Here is a 22,544-nt window from a genome sequence, read left to right as displayed (position 1 = left end):
ACTAACAACAGATATGAACATACTGTATTATTACTTCAACATCTTGATTCTTTTCTATTTATGTTTCCTGAATTTTGAAGTGCCACTTGTAATATCAGATACCTCAGATTAAAAAATGATGTGGTTTTAAGTCATTCTTTAAAAGTCATGGTTTAGGAGCATATTAACAATACAGCTTCAAAAATCTTCCGAGTGGCCTTCTTTCTTGCTAGTACTTGATACATATAAATGTTCCTAACCTGGAAATGTATTAAAACAAAGTATCAGAGGGTATTTTTAGTAATATGAAAAGAGAGTCAAGTATTCCATTTTATTATTGAATAACATTAGCTTTATTGTTATAATAGAATACAGTATGACATAAAATTAAGAGCTTTTGCTAAACTCCGTAAAGCAATACATGCATCGGCCATAAACAACCTTGACTCATGTTAGGTTTTATTGCCACTTCACTGCACTAAGTGCAATAAACATTCAATGTCATCTTAAAAAATTTTCCTGGGAGTAAACAGGAACTGTCCTCTATAAGAGTGTATCTTTATTTTGAAGGAAGACTTAACTACTGTTACATGGTTTAGCAAAGCACTGTAGAAAAGCTACATAGAATAATTCTGTCTTTGATAAACTGTGCAATCAATTTATATAATAGAATATTTTCCACAAATACTAACAAACTAAGAAATGATAGAAATGCAGTCATTGCATAGCAGAAAGCAGACTAATAAGAGATAGTCACATCTAATGAGCAAAATACAGACCAAAAGTTATCCATGAGGAGTCCGGGGGATAAAATGCTCTCAATAAACACATTAGGTTAACGCCGGAAAATAACAAGATAAACAGAAACACAGAAATCAGAGCCATAATTTATTTTATTTCCTATACATAATATCTACACATGGTACCACAGGATGAAACACCCTTGGTTCAGCCTTTTTTTGGCCTAGCTCATGAAGTCAGGCAGGACAAAAGCAAATAATGAGGTACATTGCGAAAGAAAATGATGCTTTAGGAAAACACAAACGATGTATTTTCCTTTATCATTGGATAGTAGCTTTTTAAGAAAAGCGTTGCTCAAAATGTGAATATGGATCCCAACTGTCTTATTTGGCAATTATGCTAACAAGTTTATGTTGTAGTATTCTAAATGTGTTCAGACCATGACCTGTGGATTCTGAACGCTAAATTGAAGTATCTGTGAAACTCTATCAAACAAAAGGAGACTTCAAAAATACCTTCTGCATAAATATTTATCTCTAAAACATCTGGGCAGTAATGAACAGACTAGAATTTTTTAGGGAATATTAATGAACCTTTTGTATTTAAAGCCCTTACATAGTATACCTACAAATATATTGCTACAGTATAAATGAAATGTAATAATATTATTCAATAAAAGCTATTTCCTGTACATCCTTTCATGTATTTTATATTTAATGCTACATATGGTACAACACTTATTGAAATAGTTGGTATCAGCAAATATAGCAATAATATACAGTTGATTTTCTAGTTCCCATTTGCTTTCTATATTACAATAGCCTAAAATAGGGAAATGTGGTGTGGCAGAACTTGAGCAGATAACAACTGATCTACTACTGTACACCAGACAACCATTTGAAATGATAAACTTTTTCTGCATAAGGGGACTTCATACCCATATGGTTTAAGTTCAGTCTGATTCCTGCAGGCTATTCTGTTCTTAAATGTAGGCTCTAAATGTATTTCCATAGAATTTAACAGCATTCAAACAGCTGAGAGTGGTGATTTCTACACAATATTTTAATAACAGAATTTTTTAGAAAAGTAAAAAATGTACAATCTCATGCTAAATATTTACATTTATAATTTGTATATTCTATTTTTGTTCTCTAGTCATAAATTTCAATCTAAAACTTTAAGTGTAGCTATACAAAAGAATACATTCAACTATTCTAGAGCTTGCAAAATATTTTTGCCCCTCTAAAAATTCCTTTACTTTGATAATCAGGTGATTATTGGGCCAATGTGCTGAGAATAGAGTGGAAAACAGAATACCTTTAAATTATTTTATTTATTTATTAGCTTCTATTGAGTGTACACTTTGTCAAAATGATTCTTCATTGAATTTAGCAGTGAAAACTCAGATAGTGAAGTAGCCTGTTGAAAGCATTTTTCTCCACTTGGTTAAATATGCTCTTTTGCGAGCAACTGCACCTTTACCTATGGGATTTCCATGAATTTTAAAATAGCATTTAATTAAAAATAATGCATTTGGGGTTTTAAGGAGAGGAAAAAATTGGGTATTGTTATCTTTGGAAACAAAACATTAAAGCTATATGTCAATAAAATAACAAAAATGTAAGCACATCATAGTTTGTGCAATAGATTTCTTTAAAAATTTTTCTTCTTTAAACTTTTATAGTTTATTCTTTAAACATCTTCACATAAAAATATTTTGACATATACAATATTCTTTAAGAATATTTGGAAATATACATCTACAAATGACCTAGGGGTTCTTTTGTTTCTCTTCTACTTTTCCTCCTATCTTTGGACCTTCTTGCATCCCCTTTCCTCTCTTGTTCTGTCTCCTTCTGACATGATTTTGCTCTCTCGTTTCCTCTCTCAGAATCCTGTCTCCAAGCTGTATATGCTGCTCTGCTCTGGACTGCCAGACAGGGGTCTCTTGTTCTTATATGAATTATGGAAATAAGGAAACCTTCAAATTCTTTAAGACAGAGGCAATAAAGCAGACGGGAATTACTGCATTGAGAATAGGAAGCAACTCCCAGTGCAGAGGGCTAAACAACAGAACATAACTAAGTCGAACTATTGGTGTGGTGTGGGGGCTTTTAGCTGAGGCTCTCTGTTTAAATATGTAGCCCAATAGACTAAGTTAAAGATTCCAAATAGCAGTGGGAAGGCTATCCTTGACAGTCGATCAATTTTGCTGACACTGTTAAAGGTTTTCTTGGGTTCTGGTGGTTTTGTTTCGGGCTTGACTTCTTTTGGTTCTATGGTTGCACTTTTAGCAATGGTGGCTAAGCCGGGGTCACCCCTGGCCAAATTAGGGGTGTAGCTGGTTGCTGTCGGAGCATAAGTGTTGTTTTTCTTAATGAGAGGATCCTTCACTTTCTTTGGCTGTAGAAGGGAAGACAAAACACGTTATTTAGTTAACTATGAGAATCAAATTTTTAAGTTGCTGAGCAAAGTGACCCTTACTTTGAAACTCCACCCTGTGTTTTATTCAAAAATCTAAGATATAAGGTTAACAACTATCTTAATTGGGATCGATTGAAAATGCAGACATTGTTTTTGCAGACTTTGTCATTAAGAGCTAGAGTTTATTCCCCCTCCCCCCTTCAATTAATCTAGAATGGACTTGTGACTTAGGCAGAGTGATGCCTAGCATCCCAGCTTCAAGAGACTTTCAGCTTCAGCCCTCCGTTTCTGGAAATATACCAGTACTATGTGAAGAAGCCTGGATCTGAATATCAACGGACAAGACAGCACATGCTGTGAGCAGCCTGACAGCAGCAGCAAGCCTCACACATGTAAGAGAGGCCATCATGAATCCTCCAGTCTTTCTGGAACCTCTGATAAACTAAACATGTGAGTGAACCCAGGTCAGGTTAGCAGAAGGACCACCAGGCTCCAAATGCAGATTCATGAACAAGTAACCGTTTTTTGAGGCCACTAAGTTTTGGGGTGGCTTGTTTTGAAATAATAATTTTGAAATAATAATAATTGCTGAGTCAATTATTATTTGCCATTTCTCTTAGTGTTTCAAATGGGCAAATAACAAAGCTATATTGCTTTATAATAAATAATATACAAACAAAGCTGCAAAGATAATGTGAATAATAATGCCAACAATAAAACAGTTCTATAAAGTGGGGAAAATACTAAATATTATTCAGGGTTTCCTGAAATCTTATCTTGAGCAGTTTTTAGCTGCTCAACAGTGTAGTCTGTGCAATGATCAACAATTGCAGCATTTCCTAGGGTTTCTCTTATACAGGTAGAAGTGAAGTGGATTATTGGTTGCAGCTCTCTGGTCCTGTACAATTCCTGTTAACCATATGAGAATATTGAGCATTTCAAACATGGCTAGTCTGATTTCAGATGTACAATAAATATAAAACACACAAAGGATTTTGAAGATTTAGTATGGAAAAATAGAACATAATGTAATGTTTATAATGTCTCATATGTGTTACATGTTCTACAGCCATGTTAAATCATATTATTAAGGTTAATTTTACTTATTTATACTATTTACAAAAGTATTGTTTGATTTTCATTTATTTGAAACGCAAAGAGATATAAAGATAAATAGAGAAAGAACTTCTATCCACTGGCACACTGCTCATATACCCCGAACAGCCAGATCTGAACCAGGCTGGGGTCTCCTCAAGGGTGGCAGAGACCCAAGTACTTAAGCAGTCAACTCCTCCTTCCCAGGGTATGCATTAACAGGAATCTGGTTCACAAGTTGAGCAGCCGGGACTTGAACAGGCACTCTGATACAGGTTGTGGGCTTCCCGCACAGTGTCTAAATCTCTGCACCAAATGCCCATTCCTGCTTATACTTTTTAAATGGAACTAGAAAATTCAAAATTACATATATGGTTCACATTTGTGGCTGACACTATATATCTGTTGGATGATGCAAGTCTAGGAAAGTGGCTCCCTTCTTCTGTGCACATTGAATCATACAAATATCTAATTTAGAAAAAGAAAATGTAGCTTCCATGACTTCACTGAGAATTGAGGGCTGTTATTTTTGCAAACTCATTTAAATTGAGGGGTCATAGTATTAAGTATGTGACCAAATTTTTTAGATTCATAAAACAATCAAAACACTATGATTTTCAAGTTTCAAAAATTGAAATGGACTTGGTAATTAATGAATCTGAGTAAGTTCATTTGTTCCTTATGCCCGCTTTGTTTAAACTGCTCTCAAATCCACAGAAGCCATAGGAAAGCACAGTGAAGCAGCAATGTTTTTGCATTCTGCATTTCTACTCAACCACAACTGCCTGTCTTTTTAGCAATAACAAAGTTATCTTTGCACTTTACCATTTATGACGGAAGGAAAAAGGAAGTAAGAATCTTCACCACTCCCCTTCCTCTAATTCTCCAGGCCTAAATGTTCCATCTCATAGGCTTGGGGAGACTTAGTAGTGATCTAGCACAGAAAATACTACAGCAATTACCTTCTCCGGAACCACGCTTTTGCCATCCCATGCATAACCTCTCTTGGTGAAATAGTTTACTGTGGCAAACTCAATCAGAGCTGAGAATACAAAGGCATAGCATACTGCAATAAACCAATCCATAGCTGTTGCATAAGCCACCTTAGGGAGGGAATTTCTGGCACTGATACTCAAAGTTGTCATTGTGAGCACAGTTGTTACTCCTGTAAGGAGAAAAATGAAGTGAATTTAGGGGTTCATATACAAAATTTCATCATTGGGGGGCCCACCTTACCAGGGAAACCAACATTACCAGGTACAAAATATGGTTCCTAGTTCACATCGTTTGGGTTTGCAATGAATGAGACTCAATTTAACATCAATATAGTTTGTGGATCAGGTATGACAGTGTTAAAGTAGATATCCTGGAAGTATAAAGTGCCCTGCTATTGAGGAGCCATTAATACGACTGTGAACTTTTTTTTTTTTTTTGACAGGCAGAGTGGACAGTGAGAGAGAGAGAGAGAGAGAGAAAGGTCTTCCTTTGTCGTTGGTTCACCCTCCAATGGCTGCCGCGGCCCGCGCACCGCGCCGATCCGATAGCAGGAGCCAGGAGCCAGGTGCTTTTCCTGGTCTCCCATGGGGTGCAGGGCCCAAGCACCTGGGCCATCCTCCACTGCACTCCCTGGCCACAGCAGAGGGCTGGCCTGGAAGAGGGGCAACCGGGACAGAATCCGGCGCCCTGACCGGGACTAGAACCCGTTGTGCCGGCGCCGCTAGGTGGAGGATTAGCCTAGTGAGCCGCGGCGCCAGCCACGACTGTGAACTTTTAATGCATATCTTGAACATATTGTCCTGGTTGGATAGGAAATGCATTACTCGCTGTACTCAATTCTTTAAATAGGAATCATATATTTTCACTTTGATTCAAAAGAACTCTCTAGAACCTCAGCTCTATTTAATACTCTATGCATTCCAAATCTATTACACAGTAAGCCAATGACTTCTTGATAATTGACAGACAATTAAAGAACTTAACCATGATAATTTGCCACATAATTCATAGCTACCCTCTTGAACAAATTCTTGAAACTAACATACAGGGGGTCTTCAAAAATTCATGAAAAATCTGTATTATGAATAAAGTGTCATGGATTTTCAAAAAATTTTTACATCAAAATAAGCTGACTTTTATTTCATTTTCCATGAATTTTTAAAGTTTATATGTGTGTATATATATATATAAAACAAGTTCTACATAACTTGCTTAAAATCACACAGCTAAGCAGCAAAACCAAAATTTGAAACCGTTTGTCTGATTCAAATGTTTGCCATCTTTCTCATCCTTCTAATATTGCCTCTTTACTCTGAAAATCCATTTGAATGATCTACATTCAAAGCAGTTTGGAAATAAGTCCTTTTTAGTTTGTTTAATAATGATAGGAGTTGGCATGTAAAAGAAGATATATCTTTTTATACCTATTTAACAAATCTATGATGTCTGTTGTCCTAAAATGTGCAAGCATTGTACTAGGTAAAGAAGTAGAATCTTGTAAGATTCCTATTAATTCATTTGAATATGCAGAAAAAATAATTCACAGTAATCCAGTCAGGCAAGGTGAGGTTACATGCTTTGGAAACAACCCTGATCTCTTCTAGTGAGTATTTTCAGCCTCAGGGAAGTGAATAATTTTATGGGGACCTCAGTCACCTTAGTTGTAAAAGGAATGATTAGTTCTTCATTTTCACTACTGTTTCTGACTGATCCCTCCCATGGTAACTGTGATGATTAAATGCAGTAATACACAAAATATTTTAAATATTATAAATAGCATATTGCTCTGGAAGAAACTGTCATTCTAACATATGTATCTAACATTCACATTTATGATTCCTTCTTTCGGTTTATTTTAGGAATTCAGTAAGGTCACAAAGTTGGTAGATGGCTAACATGTGTTAGCTGCTGTAAACCAGCCAGTATTCCCTAGATTTCCATGAATTGCAAGGCTACTACATTGGGAAGTAAAATTATTGAGAAGAAATGTTGTGAGACTTTTTTTATGAAATAGTATTTTTGATACAAGATCAGAGTTGTAGGAAGTGGAGCTATTTTGAGCTTTGGAGTTATTACAGAAATTTCTGGGCCATTATCCATATTATATAACCAACAAATGGTTTAAGGAATATTGGCTGAAAAACTGCCCCAAATTTATATAGCAATATGAACTTGAGCAAATAACAAGGTAATTAAAAGTCAGTATTTGGGCAACAAGGTAACCCAGTTTCAAATCCCATTTTTATAATTGCTGAATGACCATGGGAAAATTGCCTTTCAATCCTGAACTTCTGTTTGCTTCATAAAAATTTTTTCTTTCTAAATTAATTTTAATAACCAAATTAGAGGGCTACTATGAGTATTAAATAAGATTAGCACTTATATGATAAAGTGTTTAATTCTTAGTCTGATAGCTATTTAGGCAAAGATTAATGACTATTGTTATTGACAAATTTAGAGCCATTTTAGATAGATCCCCCACTACAGGGAATCTCACTCCTTTTATTTTTTAAAAGTAGCTTTATTTATTTATTTATTTATTTTTGACAGGCAGAGTGGATAGTGAGAGAGAGAGACAGAGAGAAAGGTCTTCCTTTTGCCGTTGGTTCACCCTCCAATGGCCGCCATGGCTGGCGCGCTGCGGCCGGTGCACCGCGCTGATCCGAAGGCAGGAGCCAGGTGCTTCTCCTGGTCTCCCATGGGGTGCAGGGCCCAAGCACTTGGGCCATCCTCCACTGCCTTCCCGGGTCACAGCAGAGAGCTGGCCTGGAAGAGGGGCAACTGGGACAGAATCCGGTGCCCCGACCAGGACTAGAACCCGGTGTGCCGGCGCCGCAAGGCAGAAGATTAGCCTATTGAGCCGTGGCGCCGGCCTAAAAGTAACTTTATTTAGGTAGTTCTCAGATGTAATTTGAGAATGGGTATTTTTTTTAAAGTATATTCATTTATTTTAGAGTCAATTATGGAGAAAGGGAGAGGGAGAGAGTGAGAGAGACCTTCCATCTACTGGTTCATTCCCCAAGTGGCCTTTATGACCAGAACTGGGCCAGGCTGAAGCCAGGAGCCAGAAGCTTCATTGGGTCTCCCTTGTGGATAGCAGGGGCCCAAACTTGAGTCAACTTCCACTGCTTTTCCCAGGCCATAAGCAGGCAGTTGGATAGGCAGTGGAGCAGCCCAAATATGAACCAGTGCCCATAGGGATGCCAGCATCGCAGGTGACAGCTTGACTCATTATGTTATAATGCTGGCTCAAGAGTGCCATGCTTAATTCAAATTAATCCATAATTTAAGAATAGTTAAGAATAACATAAAGAGGGGTGTGTGTATGTAGTTTTATAATTCCAATCTAGCGAAAGGGCAAGGAACCAAATGTATTAAACAGCAATTAACTCCCAAGGTACTAAGCTTGACAATTTATTCATTTTATTTTTTTTTTTCATTTAATTCTTTTAACCTACTGCACTTTCCTTGCATCCTCATTTGACAGGCAACTGAAACTCAGAAAAATGAATCAGAGTGGTCATTGACACACAGGTGGTAAAACTTAGATCCTGCCATGATGGCATGGCAGCAAATTCCCATGACAACATTACCAACAAACAAGAAAGACCATGGAGGGCCAATAATCTGATCTTTTAAGGCATAAAACAGACTTCAACTTTGTTGCATTCTGGATGCCTTTTAGGAAACAATTAGGAAGTACAATTTGTATGTGTTTGTTTTTCTTTTTTTGGGTTTCTTTAAATGCCTGTGATCCTCTCAGGCATCTACAGAACTCAGAGGAATGTGCTATGTTCAGAGTAAAAACAATAGAAATATGTGTTCTAAGTAAATGTTAAAAGGCTAAAGGTCTAGGAAAATTATATTTGTGATTGTATTGAGGCCAAGACATTAGAAACATATAACTTGATACACAGAAACACTTGCCACCATTGGGTTTACAGATATATAGTTATGTTCACTAAAAGGGCATGAGTCGATTGAGATACAAGATGGTTGAAAATGTTAAAAGCAATGTTTTTCACTTACAAAATATTCTGAAATGCTTTAGAGAATTCCAATGTAGTGAGAGTTTGTTGGAGATGGGGAAAAGTCATCACAAAAAAAATCTTTATCACTATAGTGCTGGGCTCAGTCTACCAAAATAAAATAAAGCAAAATACACAAAATCAACTGCCCCTGTCTGCTTTTTAATTTTTATTTCCTAATGAGTGAAGGGCTCAAATGGCATTTACATATGGAGATGAGCACCTTCTTCAACTTCATTCTTTCGTGGTTTCTTTGCTGGTTGGTAGACACAATAGTACCAAGTAAACATTTATTTGCAATGAAAGGCACTTTTGCTCTACAGCTGGAATCATTCTGGATCATATCGAGCTCTGTGCTTAGTCTGCTGTCAGAATAAAGATTTGATGGTTTTCGACTTGGGAGCACTTTCAAAGTTTATGGACATTTGTAGTAGAGTTACTTTTCTTCTGAGATAACTGATAACCTTGCACATTATTGAGGAATGGTACCACAGGAATCTCTGCCCATGAATAATCCTCAGTTTATATTGTAAGCTTCTTAGGGCTTTTATCCTTTAGCATAGGGACTTAAACCCAGCAGGTGCCTAGTTGGTATTTGTAGAATGAACCTTGATAATTGTACTTTTCCTCAGTAAATATGTGGTTGTTATTTTCAACTAAGTGACATTGTCCACAACAACTCCCTGGCTTGTCATTGTAGCCGAATAGCACAGTGATGAGACAGCATTATCATTAAGAGTTATCAACTAAGTGCTTGGGTTCTCCTCTAGAAGCATAGCCTAACAGCTTCTGACCTTGGGCAGGTGGCAGTCTTTTATTCCTTAACTTTCACTTTTATAAAATGAGACATTAACTCTATATATGTGTGTGGATATATATATATACATATATATGTATATATATTTGGAATAATTAGGGTAATGTAGGGTAATTGCACAGAACAGTGCCTGGCATAAAAGTACTCAATATGTATTATATATCATGATCATGATGATTCAAATTTCAGGCTTCATAATGCACTTGATCTTAGCAAAAAGGCGGAGTGATCAAGCTCCATAACATAACCTTCATATGCGTAGTGGTTTATGTTTGGTTCACTGATGGTTTCTGTGCCTAGAAAACAGTAGTAGACTATAAAGGTGGAAAATAATTGAATAAGTGAATCAATACATTTATTTTAGTGGGGTCTTTCATTGTTATCAGTCTGAAAAGTACAGTTGAGATATTATATCCAGGTCATAAATACCTCATTACACAAAATGCACACCCTAAAATAATACATTAAGAGGTAAGTTTTCCCATTAGCAAAAAACTATTTACCCTTTAAACAATTCTTCATTGGACTGTCTTAATGGGAAGCACTTAGGCCATTTAAAACATTTTAATGCCCAAAATATACGTGGGTACTTCAAAGATTTCTTGGAACTAGAAGATAAGTTTATTTGAGTGTAAAATCATTTTTAACTCCAAGCAAGTTTTTTTTTTTTTTTGTAATGTGTGTTTTCATGGACTTTTTTGAAGACTTCTGGTATGCAAAAAATTTCAGAATTTTTTGGCACCAAATAAATTTACCACTTAACTCCATTTTTCTATGAAGTATTTGAAGTATCCTCATATTTGTAAATCTTCAGGAGTGTAAATATTAAGGAAAGTGAAGTATCCTTATATTGATGTAGTAATTAACAAGCTCTCTCTACTGGACAAAACCCTGCTATTACATATGTAAGGAGGCAGTTTTGAAAAAAAAAAAAAAAAAAAAAAAAAAAAAGGAGGCAGTTTTGCTGCTGTTTTCCAAAATCCTCAAAAAATATAATGATAAATGTCATGTATTCTAAATATATACTTTAGATATGCAGGCTTCCATGCATGTTTTTTAATCTGGAACAATTCATTTTATGCCTATCAACCACTTTTCTATTCCCAAATTTCAAATCAAATGTATATTAATTACATATATTCATATGCACTAAAACAGCTTGCTATTTAAAGAAGTATCTTTAGAACATTCCATGATAGAAATGGTAATTCCTTGAAACTGTCTGTGGTACCAACTCCATATTCAACTATATAATGACTTTTTACATCCTGCGCAATGTCATAGCTTGCCCTTCAGACCCTTGCATGCATGTCTTGATTGACACTTACCAAAGACAGTTCTTGCTGGTACAGACTCTCTGTTAAGCCAGAAAGAGACTTGGGAGAGAATAACTGTCATGATGCATGGCAGGTATGTTTGAATAACAAAATAGCCAATCTTTCTCTTCAAGTGGAAATGAGTGGTCATAACAACATATTCTCCTGAAAGGTGAAACAGACAGTAAAGTTGAACATTCAACCTTGAAAAGAAGTTATTTCTGAGGTTTTTCTATTGGCAGCAAAAGTGTGAAGGTTAGACATACCCCTTTTCTATGTAAAAACCATTTCCTGGAGAGGAAAGTTTTTATTCAGTAGAGAAAAGAAACATTTTTGACAGATTCCAGAATGGCTCTCTGGAAGAGACTGAGGTGTCACAGACCTTACAGATCTTCTTACTCCCTAATCCTGGTGTGTCATATATTTAAGAGACAAATCTGAGCATATATTTATACAAATCAGCTTTAAAGTCCATAAAAGCAATGTGCTAGATCTTGTAACCCACACCAATAGATCAAAAAGAGACTACATCCTCAATGTATCTATTACAGGACAGATTCAGCAAGATACTGAAGTAGTCAAGACAGCTGAATTCCAATTCCAACACCTCCGTAATGAACCTCTCTGATTTCACATTCGTCATTTAGCTTGGTCTGCACTCCAAAATGCAGAAAGTATGCTAGAAATCATTGATTCTCAAAATGTGACTCCCAGAATCATCTTGGAAGCTTTTGAAAGATGCAGTTCTTCATATCCCACATAGATTCACAAGTCATTCTTTGAATTTACGAGGAAATCTGTATTTATAACCAGCTTTTGAGCTTGCCTCAATTCCTAGCAGGTTAGGAAGCAGTGCTGTAGTTAAGCTGTCTTCATGGTCTTTATGTATTCCAGATTCTGACTTCCTTTAAGGTCCAAAGACAGGCACACAACCCAAATTGTGGGAGGGTTTTATTTTTCTTCATGTTATAGTTTTTTCAATTATAAACCCTATAGTTTCTCAGTCTGATTCACTCAGAATATATGCTTAGCTGCCTGTGGGTGGATAGGAGAAAATAGATGTGTTCTAGATAGGAAAGCATCAGTCTATTTAGAATATGTATTTCTCCAACTTGTTCCTTCCTTTCTCCTCTAAACTTCTCTCTTTATAACCATTTTTATCTCAGCCCATGGGCTCTGACTTCAGCTGCTCCAATGTGACTACAACTATCCAGGACTTCTTCATTTCTGCAATGAAAGCCCTTTTCTTTGTTTTCATGCTAGCTGTTCTCCTTGGTAAGAGCTTTAAGTGTTAAGCATCCCTGCCTTCTAGATAGCTCCCTCTTGACTCCCATCTTCCCTTATCTCTTTTTTCAAATTCTTTGCTAACTCACTTATCATTTCAATCAGAAATTTCTTATGAAACTTATATTAACCATGAACTTCATTTCAGCTCTCTGCAAAATTAACGTAGAAGTTCCTGTATTAAATGAGTTTGAGCACTGCTGTTCTCAAGTGTCTTTATTTCCTTTACTCCAACAAGGAGTTTTGCATTTCACTCTCACTCCTAATGTTCTCTGTATGACGCTGTACAGTGATCTGTCAAATCTGTATCTGTAAGTAAACTCACTCTCAAAATAAAGAACTGAATTTCCAGATCTATACTGAGATATATCTGTTTTCCACACACTGAATTCTCACTGTCCCCTCGGAGTGCATTCCAAACTCACATTATCTTTCCCCACAAAAGAATGACCATCACATACCAGCACTGTTTCTCCACATTGGTTATGCTCTTAATTAAAGGAAAAATCATCTGTTTAGTAAAAACCTACAATTACTTAATCCTTAAGGATTAGATGGTACTTTGGGAAAAGAGAGGAAGGAGTCAGTTGTTATCGTGATTTCAATTTCACCTGTGCAGTATCTTTCATTCTATCTCTCCTTATCAAGAGGTCACTGCACTTATCTCTTTTGTAGATTTTTTACATGAATCTACAAACTGTCTTGTGTGTATTCTATCACATCCTAACTCCAGTTTTCCTTAAACATTAATGTAGAGTGAGCTTTCACATGTGATCATGTCACTCATTTTCTTACATAAAATACCTTAGTGGATTCTCATTATCTACATCAGAATTTTTCAATGTCAGCACTATCAACCTTCCAGATAAGATGTTTCTTTGTAGTAAGGGGATGTCCTGAGCATTGTATGATGTTTTGTCAAAACTCTAGTCTCTCTGCACTAGATACCAAAAGCAAACACTTCAGCTTCCTTTTGTGTGACAGTAATAACTTTCTACAATTCTGTATTCTAACATACAGAATATTTTTCCAAAATGCAAGTCTTTTTACATCATAGCAGTTGCACATCTTTCCACACATTTCCACATCTCAGTATCTTGGCCTACAAAACTCTACTAGACACCTTCTATAGCTCAATATTTTGTTCATCAGTAGATTGAGTCCATCTCAAGTACCAGTTCTTCAGTGGAACAGAAGGTTATGTCTTGTAAAGAAAATTACATTAGCTTTTGGCAGCAAATGAATTTGAGTCAAAATCCAGATATGCTACTTTCTTGATGGGTAGCCTGGGGCAACTCAAACTCTCTGATCATCATCTATAAAATATGGAAAAGCATAATATAAGATGAACAAAGAATAATGGCTCTAATTAAGATGATGCTACATAAGCATGTTAAAATAAATTTTTGTTACTTTTTATCATACACCTTACCATTAGAATTGGTAGGCATGTTGGTAGAAGAAACACATTCACTCTGTATAGCAGGAAATTATCCAGGCATTCATTTTCAGTCATTATTAATAATACTTGCCATTTACTGAGCACTTACGTTCCTTCAACTTTTGTTTTTTCATTTTAGCTTTTCCACTTATTTAAAGCTATCATACTCTGTATTTTAGTTATTTTTATGCTTAAATCCCTTCCACCAAAATGGAAGCATACTGAGAAGGGTAGTCCTTTGGATATAGCATGACCTTGTATATCCTCAGTAATCAGTATCCAAATGAAAATGGGTACAATGAAACTTAACTGCATTTAATCTAAACAAAAATGAATAGGCTTTTCTCTTTTGAAGGATAAACATATGTTAACCAATTAATTTATTTTTACTTTCTCTATATACTTTTAATAATATCTTCAAATCATTTGAAATAGAAGCAATACAAATTGGGAAAATAGTACAGAAAAATTCTTTCCCATGGTTATACTAAAATATAACCTTGTGTGGACATGCACATGTTACATTTCATCATCTCAGGTGTGCACATTGTTATTCCTAACCATTCCTTAATTTGTGACTTGAAAAATATCACCAGTTCAAAGGAAAAAATTCCATCTTTCATATAATGTCAGAAAATGACTGTGTACATCTATTCCATTATCTTCTGTTGTTTGCAATGTGACGTGTTTTGTGGAGATTCTGAAAAGAGTATTATTTTAAGGTATCTAAAGAGCTATTATTCAGCATTATAGCTGCTTTATAAAGAAGTCTTTCCTGTACAGTTTAGGAAAAGCATATAAGGTCTTCCAATGCTTTGGAACCATTTTCTTAGGTTAAATCAAATCTGAGAAGTGTTGACACAAAAGTTTTTAAAAAGGGAAGGAAAGGGCAGGAACATCAGAATCTTATTATAATAGTTTAAAAATGAAAGAAAAACAAAACAATAAGGACAAAAACCCAGTCTCCTAAATTGGATTGAAAGAGTATGTCTAGACACCAAGTGTTTATGCACTGAGCATGTCAAATTCTAATTCAACAGTTGGAAAGAATTGGAATTCAAATATCCTTGCACATCATCCAGCCCTGAGGGAAGCTTGTAAATTAGTTGTGACAATATCTCTAATATATTATAATGCAAAATTAAGGAGAGTAGAGGAAAAGAAGCAAGGATATAATTTTCCAAAGCAGCATTAACACTTTATTTATTCCTGGCTTCTAATCTTTGCTTTCGCAAATTTAGTTACTTGAAGGTAAATACTTTGCTAAATCTTATTCAACTTTAGTTTCTTGATTTGCTAAAGTAATATAGTAGGGCTTAAACATTTCTTGAGATATTGTCAGGATAAAATTAAATTATATATGTGAATATGAATATACTTTTTAAAATAATCAAAGTCTTATGCAGATTTATAGGGAAAAGACGGAGACATAGAAGTGCATTCCCAGGCTGGTGCCGTGGCTTACTAGGCTAATCCTCCGCCTTGCGGCGCCGGCACACCGGGTTCTAGTCCCAGTCGGGGCGCCGGATTCTGTCCTGGTTGCCCTTCTTCCAGGCCAGCTCTCTGCCGTGGCCCGGGAAGGCAGTGGAGGATGGCCCAAGTGCTAGGGCCCTGCACCCGCATGGGAGACTAGAAGCACCTGGCTCCTGCCATCGGATCAGTGCAGTGCACCTGCTGCAGCGCGCCAGCCACGGCGGCCATTGGAGGGTGAACCAACGGCAAAAGAAGACCTTTCTCTCTGTCTCTCTCTCTCACTGTCCACTCTGCCTGAAAAAAAAAAAAATGCATTCCCTCTCTAGGCCAGGCAATCAGCCATTAAGTAATTCAACAAGGAGCATTTATTCCACATGAACCTGTCCTATTCTTTCAGGTATTCTAAACTTTATGCTTTTTGTGGATGCCACCATTTTAAAAGGAACCATGTATGAAAAACAATAATAAGGGGAGGATGGTCATACTGTGATAGCTAAAAACTACTAAAATGAAAAAAAGGAGATATGATTATAGTTCTAAGCATCTTAGCCTCTCTGGCACTTTCTCCTGGTTTGAAACAGGAATGGTTGACCAAATGACCAATAAGGCTTTTTTGGTTTAAGTTTTCATTTTGTTTTGTATTTGTGTTTTTTTTTTAACAAATCTTTTTTTTAACTCTTATTGCATGATTAGAAATATTTTTCAGAAAATCGTGTACCAGGTTTTATTAATGGGTATGTTGGGATCCTTTGGTGAATGCTGATCATTACTATCACTCCATCCATAAGCAGAATGCTTTTCTCATTATTTTGACCTCAAAATGTCATCTTAAAATCATCCCATTCAAAGAGGACTCTGTCAAGGAAAGAGTCACTTATACATCTGTTCTAAGGATTAACAATTGTCATTCAGAAGAAACATTGCTAGTCATCAAACTAACCTGAATTTCTGGTGATCAGACTTACTTAGGTAAATACAGAGGCCTTCCATAAATCATCATTGTGTTTTATAAACATTGCATGTTAGCACATTCTTACTGTTTTCTGGACACTGACATTATTCTTGTACCTAATTGCTAATTTACTTTTTTATCTATCTGTATAAATTATGTTTCACATTCTTAAATTACTTCTGTATTTTTTGCATAACTTTCCATAGGTAGTTACTCAGAGGGCATACGGTGGTGGTGGAAGGAGACAAGGAGCCACGCCTGAGATGTAGTTCCAAATTGCTTTTCCTTTTCCTTTAAGCAAAAATGTCCTCTTTCTCCTTTATGCCATCAATAGTTCTCTTCTACTAGTTCCATGATTATTATTCATAACACTGTCTGTTATTTGTTACATAGTTTTTATACATCTGATATTCTTCTAAGGAGTTTACTTGCATTTTCTTTTTTTAATATCATATTAACTCATCAAGTAGACACATGAGAAAAGAGGAACAGAGCAATTGAAATATTTGACAAAAGTCATGTAGCTAATAAGTGTTAAAATCAGCATTTAAACCATTGTAGTATAACTAGAGTCCACACTAGTAGGGCTATGCTCCTCCCATCTCAACTGTCTGTTGCCTGTGACAAGTATGCCATCTAGCTGGGAGCACATACTCTTCAGCCAAACTACCTGTGTTCAAATCACAGCTCTGCCATTTCCAAGCAATGTGACCTTGGAAAAATGGTGAAATGTCTCTGGGCCTCAAATATACCCCATCTGTAAAATGGAGACAATGATTATACCCATGGGCTAGGATTTTTTTGAGAGTTAGGTCTGAAGATAAAATCAATGCTAAGACAGGTTAGCTACTCCTCTCACTCATCCACAGGCTTCTGAGAGCAGTGCATCTTTCATCTCTCCAGTTCCAGTCACAGTGTCAGACACAGCAAATGAGCAAGTTATTAAAGGACTAATTGAATGAATTGTGAATTGCATTAGATTTGAAAGCTGATTAGATGAACCCTTTCTATGTGCCTGTGATGGTTTTATTCTGCCAAGTGAATAAATTTACTTCAAACTAAAGCTCTAAATAATTTTCTTCTCTTAAATTTTTCCGACTCCAAGGAAGCTATTGTGCCATAGACTGAACTAAAACATCCAAATACTGTGTTAGGATCTCCGTTGTTATCCCTCTTATATCACTGAAGTGATCTAAAGAGATTTGGACTCGACACGGGTATCTGGGATTGTGTGTTTGTGTACTCACAAGCATGTTGGTGGCAGGCAAATACAACACCACCATTTTCCTTCTAAGAGGTGATCTGAATTGATTGGTGCCCCCAAAGATTTTTGAGATAGAAGAAGATGCCTTTTATCTGGTAAAGTTTTCTGACTGAACAGAGAAGTAATAACACAAACTTGAAATTATCTAAATGATTTCAAGGCTCCACAAGGGGATGTGAAATATAGTATCAAAGTCAGTACACAAAGATCTTTGTTTCTTTACACTGAAATTTACTGAGATGCATTACTGAGTGAGCTAAAGTGGACCCAGAAAAAGTACAGCTCATTGTCTTACTGTAAAGTTGAAAATATATATCACACTGAGCTCCCATATTTGAGAATTTGCTTTGTTCTCCCTCCCCCAATATTCACTTCGAGATGGCAGAATAAAGCTCTTATTTTGAATAGATAAACTTGCTGCTCTTGTACTTCCAATGCACCTAATCTGCACCTAATCTATGAGCTCCAGCCAGCTTGATAGCACTGGGTAGCAAAGCCAAATGTCACGAAATTCTCTAGGTTCTTCTGACAAAGCCACTGATTTTGCAGATGAGAACTGAGACAAGGATTATAGTGGCATGGTCAATGCCAAGAATTAGAATGGAGACAATCTCTACTCTGGGCAACCTTCAAAACTTGCATATACTTCTACTATTTCATGCATGCTACCACATTTGAATTGTTTCTCTGACATCCTTTGACTCCCTTCCAATGATTGTAGGTGGCGATTTCCTTGAAGAAAGGGTCTGTGTTTATTATTCTGAATGTCCTGACCTACAACAGTGATGATCTGTCCCCTGACATATTAGACTAACCAAATGAAAAGTCAACCCTGCTACAGTTCCTACTCATCCAGGGCTCAATTCACTTTTTATTATTCATTAATTCAAAATATTTGTTTTGCATTCTATGTTCAGCTACTACAGAAAATAACAGGGATAGAAAAGGCAGATATGGTCACTGCCCTCACAATAATGTTAATCACAGTACTTAACACCCATTTTGATAATTATAGTTTATGTGTTCATCCTCTTTTAGACTTCAAATGCCGTGAGAGCAAGATTTGTGTCTTGTCCATCACTAAATCTCTAGTGCCTGGCACCATATCCAGTTTATAGTAGCACTCAATTTATAAGGAGTAAACATCTTTTCCAATAGAAGATATTATATGGCCGAACATTTTCAGCACCTTCCATGTCTTAAGATATTTTCAAGACTACAGCAAAGGCTACCATACACCATTTTTGAGCACTTACTATGTAAATTCTGCTATGTTTTATACTCTGTCATTTTAATGCAGAATTATAAGATTCTAATTTCTTCGATGAAATCAGTTTCCAGTTGGATAAACGAGTTGTCCAAAAATCACAAGCCTTCTAAGTAACAGCACCAGGACTTGAGTCCACATTTTTCTGATTACAAAGCCTATGACCTTTCCAATATGCTGTGTGCATTCCTAGCAAGGGCATAGCTAAGGAAAAATCTTCCATTTTTTAAAACAAGAAGAATACATATTTAAGCTTCTAAAACGGATGCTTTTTAGTAAGCAAAAGACAGATCCTCTTAGGCAGAACTTACTCAATAATCACATTAAGGGATACCCATCTACCACTTTAATGTTTTAGAATTATGAGGGTTTAAATATATAGTATATTTCATAATTTTTCTAAGCAAGAAATTTTATGAAAAAATAGCACCACTGGCCCTGCATATTACTGAATCAACTTTGCTTAGAAATCACAAATCTCAGTGAATGAGATCAATTTGATTTTTTAACTCACCTATAGAAAAATTGTTGGTCTTTTTTCAAGTTCTTTAGCAATGGAATGTATTTTAAAATGTTGGACTTTGGAGAGCATAAGTTGTTCTAGTTGTTCGAGTCTAGTTTTCAGTTATAATTCTCCAGCTTCATGATCCCATTTCAGTTAGTACAAAATAGATACTTGCATACTAAACTTGTACATTTGAAACAGCTTTTAAAAATTGGGACCCAGCACTTTTCAAAATATTTGATCTAGTTTTGAGTATGTCATTATTAAATCAGTTGCAACACTAAAAATGATGGCACCTCATCGACTTTTTTTTTTTTTTTTTTTTTGGACAGGCAGAGCTAGACAGTGAGAGAGAGAAAAGAGACAGAGACACAGAGAGAAAGGTCTTCCTTCTGTTGGTTCACCCCCAAATGGCTGCTACGGCCAGTGCGCTGCACTGATCCGAAGCTAGGAGCCAGGTGCTTCCTCCTGGTCTCCCATGCAGGTGCAGGGTCCAAGGACTCGGGTGGTCCTCCACTGCCTTCCCGGGCCACAGCAGAGAGCTGGACTGGAAGAGGAGCAACCGGGACAGAATCCGGCACCCCGACCGGGACTAGAACCCAGGGTGCCGGCACCACAGGCGGAGGGCTAGCCCAGTGAACCATGGCACCGGCCACCTCATTGTATTTTAATTCCAAAATGGTGTGGTTAGTAATGTGACCAAATCTTGTTGACTTTAGGAGTAGAAGATGCTCAGCCAGAAAGATGCATGGATTTGTAGAAGTAATTGGCCTTTTGATGTGCTGCATGTAATGAATGCTGCTATAAATTCAAAGATTTATTGATGTGTAGAGATAAATGAGGTAGATAGTATTAGTTGCTAACATTTACAAAAAGCTTTTTCTCTGCCAGGAATTGTGACAGGTAATTTTCATGCATTGAATGTACTCCTTTCAACAATCCTGCATGGTGTCTAAGATTGACTACAAGGTAGAAAAGTAAGGATTTAACCCATTCAACCCAAAGAATTCACGTTTCCACCTGCTGTGCTACACTGATCACACAGAATCAGCTCCTTTCTTTAAAAACAAACAAAAGCAAAATGCATTAAATGACAGTCCAAGGTCACATATCTACAATTTACCTTACTTGCCACTCAATTTATCCCTGGCTTAATGTAATTTTCTCTTTACTCTATTTGTGTTAGGAAAGAATTCTATGAGTTCTAACATTCTCACAAAATGTTTTTCTTCCCCTTATTTCATATCTGTAGTAACCAAGCAACACTTACCTGTACTGGACTGTACAATTCCAGAGTCCACTGTTTGTCCAAGAAGATCATACTGGTTTAGGCGTGACCCATCTTCTGCCACAACCACTGAGCGTGCTGGCTCTCTGGTCCACTCATAAACAACTTCTGCTCTTGTATAAGCATCTAAAAGCAAAGCATGGGAAATTATCCAAGTATTTTCAAAGTTCCATTCTCATAAGTGGTTGATATATTTTATCAACTTCATATTTTCTATTTCGTGGTTTTATAGGGTGAGCTAGGAAAGCCCATATTCCTTAACTTCAGGAAGGTAAATTTTATTTTCCTGTTTCATTCAACCATTTGTTCGCTTTTCCAACAAATGGTTTTTTTTTGTTTGTTTGTTTTGTTTTGTTTTGTTTTGTTTTTTTTTGACAGGCAGAGTGGACAGTGAGAGAGGAGTGGACAGTGGCAAAGAGCCCAGGAGGACATGGACATGTTTTTAATTTCTTTTAAAATCAGAATTTAAATAGAGTTTAATCTAACTTGGGTTATGTTCATTTTTATACCAGCTTAGTCATAAATATAATTTGTTTTATTTATTTTTAAGGATTGCTCCCACAAAGACAAAAGTGTCTAGAACCCATGAAAATCCCATTTAGCCCTTCCTGACTCCAACCCTAACCATAGGAGACCAGAATTGGGTGTTGTGTCTAAATGTGATGTTAGATCTTCAAAATATTCATGGAATATGTGTACTTTGACAAAATTCTGCATGTATTTCAAGTAATTTTGGCACCAAAATAAATTTATGTTTTAATTCCAATTTCCCATGAACTATTTAAAGTATATTCATATTCTCACAGGCTGAAATGAGTTGTACAGTTATTTTACATGAAAATAAGGCTTCTTGAAAAAAGATGTGAGCCACATCCCTCCAGCTCTGAAAACAAACTTCTTAAAGTGGTCACTTTTTCCCAATGTGAGGGATACAGAAAGTGTAGTAAAGATTTTCTGATTCCCTGTGTGGTTCAGCTTCACGTGTGGACCCAATTATAACCATGTATCTTTTTAAAGAAATTTTCCTAGAATTTTGAAAAAATGAACTGGAAATTAACTTAGCTGTTCATGAGACACATGAAAATGACAAATGAGTAACCTGAAATTTGTCCTTATTGACTCTTTCTTTCTAATTGTGTTTGTCCTCATTGACTTAGAAAGCAAAATGATGCATGTCAGCATTGTACTGGAAGACAAATCACAGCTGGTATGAGGGTATAAGATTTTGTTTTAATCTCTTAGAAGATTTTGTTTTAATCTCTTAGAAGAGTGCAGAGCATACTAGATTTAGAAAGACCATTGTGTATGTACCTACTGGTCATGATAAATTGTTGACTTTTAATGGAATTGTCTTACCTAAGAAGATGTACTGAATTTATGTACAGAATGAATTTATGTACAGAATGATTGAATGATCCATTTAGAAGAGAGTCAAAAGACCTGCAATTTAATTGTATTTTATAGATGCTAAACTGAGGAACAGAGCACTAAATGACTTGTTTAAGCCTATACCACTATTTAGTGGGAAAACTAAGTTTAAAAACTTACGATATAATTTATTCTACTCCACTGTTGTTTGTAAGGTTTTTCTAGGCAAAAACAGTATATTATATGCTCAGAAACCAAGCAGAGATACTTAGTAGTCATATAATTAGTGTTGAAGCCAATTCTAGA

General features: G+C 36.1%; 1 protein-coding gene across 4 annotated transcripts in view; it reads right to left on the bottom strand.

Moving 5' to 3' along the window:
* Nucleotides 1-308: 308 nt before the first annotated feature.
* Nucleotides 309-22,544, bottom strand: part of GABRA1 (gamma-aminobutyric acid type A receptor subunit alpha1) — a 57,249-nt gene continuing 35,013 nt past the window's right edge. For 3 of the 4 annotated variants that reach the window (XM_070075056.1, XM_002710356.5, XM_051843326.1), the window contains 4 exons: nucleotides 20,853-20,996; nucleotides 11,409-11,561; nucleotides 5,202-5,404; nucleotides 309-3,123 (listed from right to left, as the gene is read on the bottom strand). In XM_070075056.1, coding sequence (XP_069931157.1) covers nucleotides 2,812-3,123; nucleotides 5,202-5,404; nucleotides 11,409-11,561; nucleotides 20,853-20,996 — 812 coding nt within the window. In that variant the 3' untranslated portion in view covers nucleotides 309-2,811. 4 annotated transcript variants of the gene reach the window in all.

The sequence above is a fragment of the Oryctolagus cuniculus genome, chromosome 6, assembly GCF_964237555.1.
Source record: "Oryctolagus cuniculus chromosome 6, mOryCun1.1, whole genome shotgun sequence".
NCBI classification, from domain to species: Eukaryota; Metazoa; Chordata; class Mammalia; order Lagomorpha; family Leporidae; genus Oryctolagus; species Oryctolagus cuniculus.
This window is presented reverse-complemented; position numbering and strand designations above follow the sequence as displayed.